Source organism: Silurus aristotelis (assembly GCF_946808225.1).
Source record: "Silurus aristotelis genome assembly, chromosome: 8".
NCBI classification, from domain to species: Eukaryota; Metazoa; Chordata; class Actinopteri; order Siluriformes; family Siluridae; genus Silurus; species Silurus aristotelis.
Genome location: NC_139581.1, coordinates 12,519,441 through 12,530,255, shown reverse-complemented (window position 1 = coordinate 12,530,255; position 10,815 = coordinate 12,519,441). Strand labels below are relative to the sequence as shown.

At 38.3% G+C, this 10,815-nt stretch overlaps 1 protein-coding gene and 1 long non-coding RNA gene across 3 annotated transcripts in view; both read right to left on the bottom strand.

Moving 5' to 3' along the window:
- Nucleotides 1-212: 212 nt before the first annotated feature.
- maml2 (mastermind like transcriptional coactivator 2) overlaps nucleotides 213-10,815 on the bottom strand; it is a 43,007-nt gene continuing 32,404 nt past the window's right edge. For both annotated transcript variants that reach the window (XM_083548368.1, XM_083548369.1), the window contains exons 2-5: nucleotides 9,128-10,381; nucleotides 2,826-2,969; nucleotides 2,366-2,456; nucleotides 213-1,929 (exon numbers count right to left, since the gene is read on the bottom strand). In XM_083548368.1, coding sequence (XP_083404494.1) covers nucleotides 1,124-1,929; nucleotides 2,366-2,456; nucleotides 2,826-2,969; nucleotides 9,128-10,381 — 2,295 coding nt within the window. In that variant the 3' untranslated portion in view covers nucleotides 213-1,123. The remainder of the gene's footprint in view (nucleotides 1,930-2,365; nucleotides 2,457-2,825; nucleotides 2,970-9,127; nucleotides 10,382-10,815) is intronic.
- LOC310729887 lies at nucleotides 6,203-9,121 on the bottom strand. The gene is made up of 2 exons (XR_014534685.1): nucleotides 7,344-9,121; nucleotides 6,203-6,968 (listed from the first exon to the last, which is right to left on the bottom strand). It is a non-coding gene; the product is annotated as an uncharacterized lncRNA (long non-coding RNA).

Here is a 10,815-nt window from a genome sequence, read left to right as displayed (position 1 = left end):
AACTCCACACAGATGGTAACCTGAGAACAATATGGAACTAGGGACCCTGGAGCTCTAATGTGGCAACTCGAGCCACTGCAGCACTGTGCTGACTGGCAAGAGTTTACAATCCTGTTAATGGAAATATGTTTACTGTCCTGTCACAGGCGCATTCTATTTGATAAAATGTTCAGAAAGCAGTACACACTAAATGATAAACAAATGGTCATTGATTCTGCATAAATGTAGTTTATTGGAATTGTCAGTATTCAAAGGCTAAATTGACATCACAGGATATGCACATTTATTACAGCCTTATAGAGCAATATATAAAAGACTAGTCTTACAAAAAAAATCACAAGGTATAATAAACATTTATAAATACAATATTAGAAATAGGACTTATTGAGACATTTTTAATACTTAATGTCTGCTTGGACTATTTCTGTAACCGGATAAAGAGAATCCAATCTTACATTTCTGCCCAAATCACGTCCCAGGGTTTCAGTTTTAGAGATGGAGCTTCAAGATGTACTGTTTAGACTCACACGAAGATCTTACATCAGGGTATACACTCATAAATAACATCTCTGCCATTTTAGCTTTTAATTGCCACCACAGGTTTTTTAAATCAACACAGACTACGTTTCTTTTGTCTTATTCGGGTTGAATGACAAACTAGATTAAATGAGCATCTCTTTCACTAATCTTTAGGATCTTACTGTACGTGTGCCAGCTTGCTGCATTGTGTCGCAATATGTCTACAGCTGACTTTTACAGTACTTACCAAACTCCATAAGTTTACAAAGAGATGCGTATAGTTACATAAGATACTATGAAGACCTTAAATACTGTGAACATGGATCTTTATAACAGATTAGATTATTTGATTAAAAGCTAATTCTACAGTATAATGATACCTGCAAAACATCCACATGAATAAAAAAAATAACAACAAAAAAACAACAGCATAATAGTTGATATCTCTTCAGAATCTTGAGTTTAAGAATGCAAGCCAGTCCCTTATGTTAGGTGCTTTAAAAAATAAGTTTGAATATCTTTAAATTCTTCAATCACTAAACTACTTAGTAAAATAACAAAATATTCTCATTTCTCATTCTCTTTGTCTTCCTGAGACTATTGTTCATGTATGACCTCCCAGAATCTCTTCTAGGTTTATGTCTTTCATCCAGTCATCGTTGCCTGAACCTGACTTAAGCAAAGAATCGATGAAGTCTGAGTCTGCATTGATCCCTGGTACTGTATTATCTCCATCCTGCAGAAAATCAAATGTGAGGCGGCCTGGGCGGTTGTTCTGATAGGAACCAGGGCTTTGTGCTGTGCCTCCGTATGTGCTCATGCACCCCTGTTGTGTGGGAGAGGATTGGTTTAGTCTGCTAATCCCAGGAAGTGGGGGTATGCGTGGCTGGCTGGCTCTAGGAGCAGATCCTCTAATGCCTGGGTTTAAAGGGATCACTCCAGAATGGGACACTACCTGATTTGGTGGGCCAATATGTCTTGGTGGGAAATGAGCATCTGTTTGTGCACTTTGAGGTAATACTGCACCTGGAAGTCTCTTTACATCTAGTTGCTTGGTAACATTTTCCCAGCTCATGCCAGTGTCCCTGCTTCCAGTGGGGGTCATGCATCCCAGTCCTTGGCCAAGGACTGAATCTTGGCTTGCACTGGTTCTTATATGTTGTGTGGTAGGAGCAATTCCCTGGAACTGTGGCTTGTTTTGATTCATCCCAATTTGCATCTGGCTGTTAGGCTGTTGGTGCAGTTGACCTGCACAGTTCTGGACTTCCGAATGATCAGATCTACTGGGAAACATTCTGTCTCCAGAGTTGGGTGTCATTTTGACTCCTTGGCCATTGGGTAAATGGCATGAAATAGACTGGATCTCCCTCTGGTCAGAGCTGTTACTGGACATTGGGGACGATGCCAGACCTGGACACAATACAGCTCATGAGTATGATTGGAATGGAAATTGTCATGACAAGTGAAGCTTGAACGTGTACAAACATCGACAGAGAAATGAACTGAAATCAAAGTTTCATAATAATAAGATGAGAAGATAATAGGATGCAATCAGATGACGCTTTGAATTGATTAACATAATAATGCTCATGTAGTGACTGAGACTAAGAAAAATACATTCCTTTTGTGTAGATCAGGAGAAACACTACTCTGAAAAAAACAGTTTTAAGACCATAGCAGTTCTTGAGTTCATGGTTGACTAATAATGCGTTTTTTTAAACAATTCAGATGCTCAGTGTTAGTTTAATCACATTTTGTGGTGCAATGTGTTTTATTAACAGATTTAACAGAAGGAGCAAAAGGTTCCGTATTAAAAAAGTAAAAAAAAAAAAAAAGAGAAAAGTACCTGGGTAAAGATTTGGAAGCTGTGGTTGTTTGTAGTCAGGTGGAGGTCTTGTTAGATGCCTGTTAAACTGATCCTGTGGGTTGAATTTCTCCTGAAATATAAATGAAAATGGAAAAGAAAATGAACAGAACCTCTGGCTGTAAAATCTGAGGGTCCAGACAATAATCTAAAGTTAATGTGTGCAGTATTTCTGAGATTTCTAATAGGAGCAGCAAATTTTACTTCCACATTTTCATCCAGGAAAGCTACAGTTTTTTTCTGATATTCTTTTGTTCGTAAATTAGTATGCCAAAACATAGGAGTTACTCTAAACTGCAAAAGAAGCAAGCGTGTTTTACAACCTTGTATCCGTTGAATTTAGGGTTCACTTGGTGCAGATTGTATCACGTCTCACTGTGTAGCGGATGACAGCAGAAAAAGATTGCGATGCAGAGTGTATCAGTTTTAAATTGTTACTCACTGTATCATTGGTGTGCTGCTGAGGTTGGCTTAGCTGTCTCTGTCCTTTGCCGTTGTTTATCTGCTGAGTGCTCGGTGCAGACGGATGCTGCTGCTGTGTCACCAGACAACCGTTTGCTGAGAAACGTGGCCCTGGTGCCAATCCCTTTAAACAGATAAGACATTGTTATAACTAATTAATAACTCATTTTTAATTAATACTTAATGAATTAATAATTTATTGTTACATTTTTAATACATTTTTTCTGAATTAATAATGAATTGAAACAAATCAAATGAGATCTGAATAATGAAATATGATCAATTTAAATAATTCAACTAAATGCATCTAATATAAATTAATAATTAATAACATTGTATTCAAATATACAGTAATATTGCAAGTTCTGATATTTAAGTGAGATCTTTATATAACGCTTTATCAATTCAGTATACGTGCTTCTTTGAGGTCTAGTTGATTGGGCCTTGTGATTATATTGCTTGTCCACTAGATGGCAGGCTTTACCAATTACTTTAAAGCGTGTTTCATGGAGCACACGGTGCCACCCAATTCCCCAAATTCCCCAACAAAGAAAATTCATTTCATTATGAAAAAAGGTTTCACATATGACATGGCTGACAAACTGTTATTTGGTTGACTTGTGAGAACATGTTAGAATTTTGCTAAAATGTTGACATTCAATATAATACTTCACATGACAGATCTCTTGAAGTACCTTTTTCCCCCTTTTTTCTTTTTAAAAAAATGTACTCATAAGCCAGACAAGGAGCTTCCATGACCAAAACTTTTCTCTTGTAGACATCAAATATTCCAATGCAATATTCAGACTGGTTAAAAAAAAAAAAAAAAAAAAAAAAAAGAAAAGAAAAGAAAATTTTTTTTGGACCACCTCGAGCCACCAGCAGAGCTTTAATGTGTCTTGGCATTTATCTTACAAGTCTCTTAAACTCCAGCAGATGAACAATTTGTTTCTAAAAGATATCCCCTGAATTATATTTTGATTATTGTACTGGAGAGCACTTGTCACGCCTAAATCTCTGCTGTGAAGCTTAGAGCATATAATTGTATTATTTTCATCAACCCCTTTACTGAGCCATCCTGAAAAAAGAGCACTTCCATCAGGATAGAAGTGCCTCTCACATGGCAGAAAAAGTTATTTCATATGTGCATATTTTGCTATTTGGAAATCGACAATCTTCCAATTTTCTCCTCACCTGTAAATTATATGGCCCCTGAACCTGCTTTGAATACCAATATTCTTCACCAAATGCAGCTGACTCCCCCATTAACTCCTCCCTCAAACAAATCAGATATGCGACCATTAACAAATCAGTTCCTCTTTAACAAAAAAACCCCACCATCATGCCAGCGATCTGTTGAAAAACCTGCCTTTGAATTTTCATTGCAAAAGCAGTGTTTCAAATCAGTTGCAGTAAGGAAACGCAAATTCAGCTCCTGTACAGGTGTTATTGAGCCTGTTTGAGTGACCATGACACTGTACACTACAGTTTAATTATACTCATTAAATTATATAGAGCAAATTGTTGAATAATTGGAGACATATAAAAAAAAAAGGTTCCTGTGATTACAATACGCAAAAAAAAAAGCTTAAGAATTGTTTTAGTGTTTCCTATATATTTGTTTGTAATACTTCTTTCAGTGTCAGGTAACAGCCTGTCATTCTGCATTATAGATCAGATAATAGTTATTTAAATAACCAATTAATTAAATAGTTACAACCACACACAAGACTGGTAGAATTTTTAAGCGAGTAAAATATTTACTGCAAGCTTTCCCAGAACAAACCCTGGTCATGTTATCCTATTCACTCAAACACACACAGTGTACATGAAACATTTCTCAGGCTTCAACAGCAGCGTAGCGAAAGGCCACTGCTTTGAGAACTGACGTCTAAATTAGAATCCATCTCCAGAAAACTACACTGGAGGTCCTTTCAACAAAAGCACTGAAAATAAGCCTGTGTGTTATGGGAGGAATTCCCTGTTTCAGCAAGCCATGGAAAAGGGGATTTTAAAAAGTACACTTTAGATGAGGTCTGAATCAGGGGCAACCGTATCTGCAGCAGCACAGGCCGTGCCTCAGAGGAGCTGAACAGGAACTTTCTGAGGTCCCATGCTGAGATAGATCAGTCCTGGAAAGTCTACTAATTAATTGGAGGGCAAGTGAAGAGCATTGTTTTCCCTGCTGTGAGTTCAGATGAACTTCTTCAATATGATGACGGAGATGTTTTTTTTTTTGCTGAAATATGCATATGGTATTTTGCAGATCATCGGTTTTAATAGGACTACAGGAAGTATTAAGTTTATAAATCTTATACCCATCGTATTTTAAACAAACTCCTCACTTTTCTCTGGTGATGTAAGCTCAGTCAGACTTCCAAGAACTAGTTATTTCCCCACTTTTTTTAGCACAAGAAAGCAAGATTTGAAAACTCATTCCTTGCTTTGTGATTCCTTCAATTAGAGGCATGGTGAAAAATCATGAGCAGTCGGAACACAATTCAAACTGCCCTTATGTTACTTTCAAATTGCCTTTCAGTGGTCCGTTCTTGTATGGGTGGGAGGGACTGAAAGTTTCATTAGCATGGACGGCTCTCTAATCCACTCTTTGTCATCCTGATGTGTCATAAAGCTGTTTTCCATCTCTGCTCCACTCTTCGCTCTTCAGTACATCGTTAAATGAATACCACATGTGGTTGCGGACTCCATAAAGGAGGGCTGTGATTTAGGCTCTCATTCTACCACGCATTACAAGCAGCTGACAGGGCTCTAGGCCCGAGCCTTGCTGCTCTCTCACAACACTTCCTGCAGACTAAAGGCAGGAACGCTGTCCCCAGGGAGCAGCTCGGCATCTGGACTTGGCCCCGGATCGCTTTCCCAGGAAACAAGCACTCGCCTTGCTGTGCAGCTCCAACAACCTGGCACCCCCTCCTCTTTTTTCCACTAGGATGGGAATCCAGCAAAAATGAAGGCGAAAAAATAACCCGATAAAATAGAGAACCCGTGAACATGTGCTGTAATTGAAGAATATAACATTCAGTGATAGACTGAGCTTATGTGTAAATGTGCTTTATAAAACCTTGTATTTTATTGAAACCAAATGTCAACATTTTATATTTTATGACTCTGGAAACTGAACTCCCATAAATGCCTCAAATATGTTACAGATCCAGGCCAAAAATTGTGTGCAGAATTGCTGAGAGAGGCTTTGTTTTTGTAAGTGAATTAAAAATTGAGAGAATGCATCATCAGCAATGTTTCACTGACAATATTTGTAAAAACTGTGCATTTTCTCCTCTTAAAGTGGGCATTTTAATAATTACAATCACTGTAATTGTGTTTTCTGTTTTTTTGTTGTTGTTGTTTTAAACCATTGACAATTAGATGCCACAATTATACATGTAAATTATATCTAATGTAAATTAATTTGCAAACTATACATGCCATAATATTCACAATTATGCCATAATGGTTATAATCAATCTTGCAGGGCCAAATGTCTCACCTACAAACCAACAAGCCCATGAATTACTTATTTGTGACTGATTGTGGCCAATCATCACAACACTTCAGTCATAAATATGAGACATTCAGCATAAAATGAACATAATGAAAGCAGGACTAGCCGTGTAACACAGCACATAAAAAAGCCATATGTGCAATTTTCCAAATAGAGAAAGATGTGCTTTGCCTTCCATATGGACCCGAACATGTCTATTAGGTTTTTATCATAGGCTTCAACACCCTTTAAAATACCCAGTTTTGATGCACTCAAGCTGACAACTGATCAGCAAACTGTGAGAACAAGAAAATGAAAAACAGCCAATATCTTGATCTTTTCACAAGAATTCTGCAAGCTGCTCCTGGTGGGAGGAAGTTCAGCTCTGTTCACGAGGGTTCCAGAGGGACTGTGGCACCATTTCGGGACCTTTATTTCCATGGCATTACTAATTCAGTTGACTGTGGGAAGACTCTGAGCACTCCCATTTTTCTCCCCTGTTGTAGCAGAAGCTGTGCCTTTGTTTCCATTTTAGCAGCGTGTTTAACCCCATCAGTGCTGCCAACAGCAGTATTTCTTTCAGTGCCTAAATGGCAGTTTCATAAGAAGAGCAAATGTTTAAGACTTTCTTAACTTCCAGAAAAACATTCGAAAATATCAACCTAAATTAACCATGCAGATATCTCTTCGACTCATATAGCTCTCAGCATACACAATTTTCTATTGGATGTATTAAAAGTTAGCTTTTACAGACCTACTTTTTATGACTTGTTGGTCTCTAATAAAAGATATTTCCACATCTGGTTGTGGAACTTAGCTTTAAAGTTTCTTTTTAAACGGTATTTCTTTTGCTCATTAGCATTACTACTTAAAAGTAAACACACTGATGCATTTTTAATAGCTGTATTTTCCTGTATTTATTTTAATATAATGTTTCTGTCACTGAGTTCTGTCGCATAGTTGCTCAGTCCTCAGCTGTACCTCTTCCAAAACCTAAACTTGCTGGCTCCTATATGAATGTAATTCCATGGAATACCCTTAACATTTTTTGTAGTATGCACTAATGAATGCCTTTTGAGTATGTATCCTGTGCAGGCTACCTACAATAAATTTCTAAACATTTCATTAAGACTTAGTTTTCATTGTCTGTGCTGTGCATGCCAAATATATAAAGCCACTTGCAAAACTTGAACAGGGGCTTGAATTATATTAAATGAAACAATGTGTGGTTAATCATGGCTACTTCACTATTCAAGTATTCTTGTTAGCGTGTTAGGTTTATTTATTGTCCTGACTTCAGTTTTGCAAGCATTCCTGACTTTAGTAACAGGTAATTAAACAGACTACATGCTAACGTCACTGACTAGCAGCTGCAGTGGCCTTGTAACAACCTTCTGAAATTCTTTCAGCTATGGCTGGTGACACCCCTTTCTCCTCCTTCCTCAACCCCCTACAACGCCATGGGCATTTTTATGATAAAATTCCAATATTTAGAAGGAGCAAAGGTAATGGCACATTGTACATAATGTGAACATAGAAACCGACAGTATACAGACATGGGTATAACATGCAATGACCATGGGCCTAAAAGGATTCAAATAAACAGAATCAAGAATTATTTCAACTAATATTTAATCTAATTTGCATAATTTTTGTTGCATGGCTGCCTTTGAACAGGTTTCAAACTTTGCTGCAACTGGAAAAATAGATAAACAATAATTTAATCCAGGTTAATCTCTGCTCCCTTAGTAGCCTCTACACTGAGAAGATTTCTGGGTGCTGAGAACCCGTCTTGTGTGGTTCACGTTATCGTTTTGCACAGAGAGAGGTAGGAGATGCTGTTTGTACAAAACTGAAAAGGGGGATGTTCTAAATCTTCCCAATCATAACAAATCAGTGGTTTAACCACGGGCACCAGGCTAAGCAGATTACTGTCATTTTCCACAACTTGTCCCTCACAGCTAACAAACTCCAATTAGCAAATCCTGCTGTGCACATCTATGACTTGGCGCTGAGCAACTGTGACAGGCGGAGAAATTAGAAGTCTCGCATGTTAATCCATCACAGTCTAGCGAGCCAGGACCCTCGTCAAGTTGCTTTGAGGGGATATACATATTCAGGGTGCCCTGCAACTGTTAAGACACAAGACACTGCAATTTATTGTGACACAAGCAACAAACTAACTGCAAGTGTAGCTACTGATAGTTAAACAGAGTCAAAAGTAGAAGTCGACATGTAAGTCATGTAAGCTTCATGGTCAACCAAATCCAGAAAAAATAGAGAAAGAAAAATCTGCTCCCTTCCATTAATGGTACACATAAGCTGACTAGAACAGATGGACCAGCCACTTAGAATTATGAGAAAAACTAATATGGATTTTGGGATTAATTAAATATTCCCATGACAATAAAATAGGATTCCTCTGAATATCTTAAATACAAGTAACACCATGCACAGTTACACCATGTCACATGTTACACCATGCACAGTTAATGTTATTTTAATCATGTTCGCTTATGTCCCTCCCATTAGCCAATACAAAAATAATCAGTCTAGACTAAGACAGCTTAAATACAAGATTCAGCAAGCCTGATTTTCCTGATGGTCTGTTAAAACACATTCTTGTCAACTCCCAGCAGTGTTACAATCAATTTACAAATAAAACTAGATTCTCTGTTTCTGCAGTTTTTAATGTATTATACAGTAAGTGCTTGAAACATCAGCTGAATATCCTACTTGGGATATCTTAAAAAAATGTTTAAGATGCATTAAATGTATCCTACCTGTCTTTGTTGGTTCATTTTATAATTGATTCCATGACCATGCTGATTGAGAGGAGGCCTCAGGGGTTTCGGTTGTAGACATGATGATTGCATAGACAACTGGAACTGCGTGTTTTGACCTCCTGTGGACTGCTGCTGTGTAGTCTGTTTGCTTTGTGATCCAATTATATGAGGGATTTGTTGGCCTGTGGTTGAAGTCGGTGCTTTAGGGGTGAAATGCAGCATTGGTTTATTGTTCAGAGGTTTCAGGTCTGGGGGATTTAATGGGTTGTAACCACTAGGCTTAAAGAGGCAGTTGGGCATACCTTTTCCCTGACCATTGCCCTGAGAGCTAATTCTTGGTTGGCTTAACAAAGCAGTGCTAGACACTGTTTCCTGACAAAAGGAACTAGGGTGGCCACTAATGGTGGAGGACCAGTTCCTCACTCCTCCAGATTGGCTTTGTTGTTGGTGGCGGAGAATAGAGTTGGGCTGCTGTTTGGGCTGCTGGTTTGCTGCCATTTGCTTTAGCTGTTCAGCATGTGACATCTCAGGCCAGGCAGGTAATCCTCTAGCAGATGTTCCTGTGGTCTGTGGAATATGATTATTGGTCATTTGCCCAGAACTAATGGGAGAAGTTGACAAAGTAGTGTTGGCCATTGAGAAAGAAGGTCCAGCAGATGCTGGCCTTAGCTTTAGAGAGCTTTCGGATGCTTGTCCAAAATCAGGTGAGTACTCTGTCTTGATTGGTTTATCTAAATGCGGGCTGGGATTGCCAGCACCTGCCGAACTGGGTCGACCGAGATCCAAACCAAAATCGTCATCTTGTTTCAGCATTTTCTCCAGCTCCAAGTCATTAAGAGATGGTACCGATCTGGTTAGCTCATCAAACAGGTCCTGAAGTTCAGGGTCAATCTGTCCTCCACCCTCATCTTTAAAGTCAAACACCATCATTGCATTATCTGCTGATGACTGACTGCAGGTCTGAATATCAGCCGGTTCTTTCTTCATATCTCTGAGAGTCATGTTAAAAATATCATTGCCTACACTTTGGCCCATCATGAAGGGATCTTTCCGTCGTGGAACTTGGCCCAGGGCTATAGACCCAGCTAAACTTTGAGGCTGCCTTACAGAGCAAGCACCAGCATGAAGAGAACCTGTCTCCATACGAATACGCTTGAAGTCTGGCACTGGACCCACAGAGAAGTGGCCATTCTGCTTAACAGTATATCCAGAAGGCTGTCCCTCAATCTTTCTTCTAAGGGACCCCTGGAGCTGTAAAGGCAAAGAATTAACTGTTAACTTGGCATTCTATTAAACAGAGTTTTATAGTAATGTCTGTTGCAAAAACATTTTAAACATTTACTCTAGATTAATAGACTTGTTATAAAGCAGCACAAGATAATCCTTCAGAAGTCTGTCGTCTCTTTCTCTACACATAGGTCAAAAAGTGAATTTTTTTTTCTGCTGGAAGTACACATAATAACAAGACATTTTCTATCTAATTAATGAACTCATCAAACGCCATAAATGCTGAAAACCAATTAAATTATGAAATGTTTAAATATTTAAATGAAAAAAGTGTTTCAGGAACAGATTATCTTTAAGTAAATTGACCCAGTTTGGTAATTAAGTGTGAGTTTTTCTGCATTGATTATTTGGCCATTTTGGATAAAAGCAAAAGCTGAGATTATTCATTTTCTCCTGTA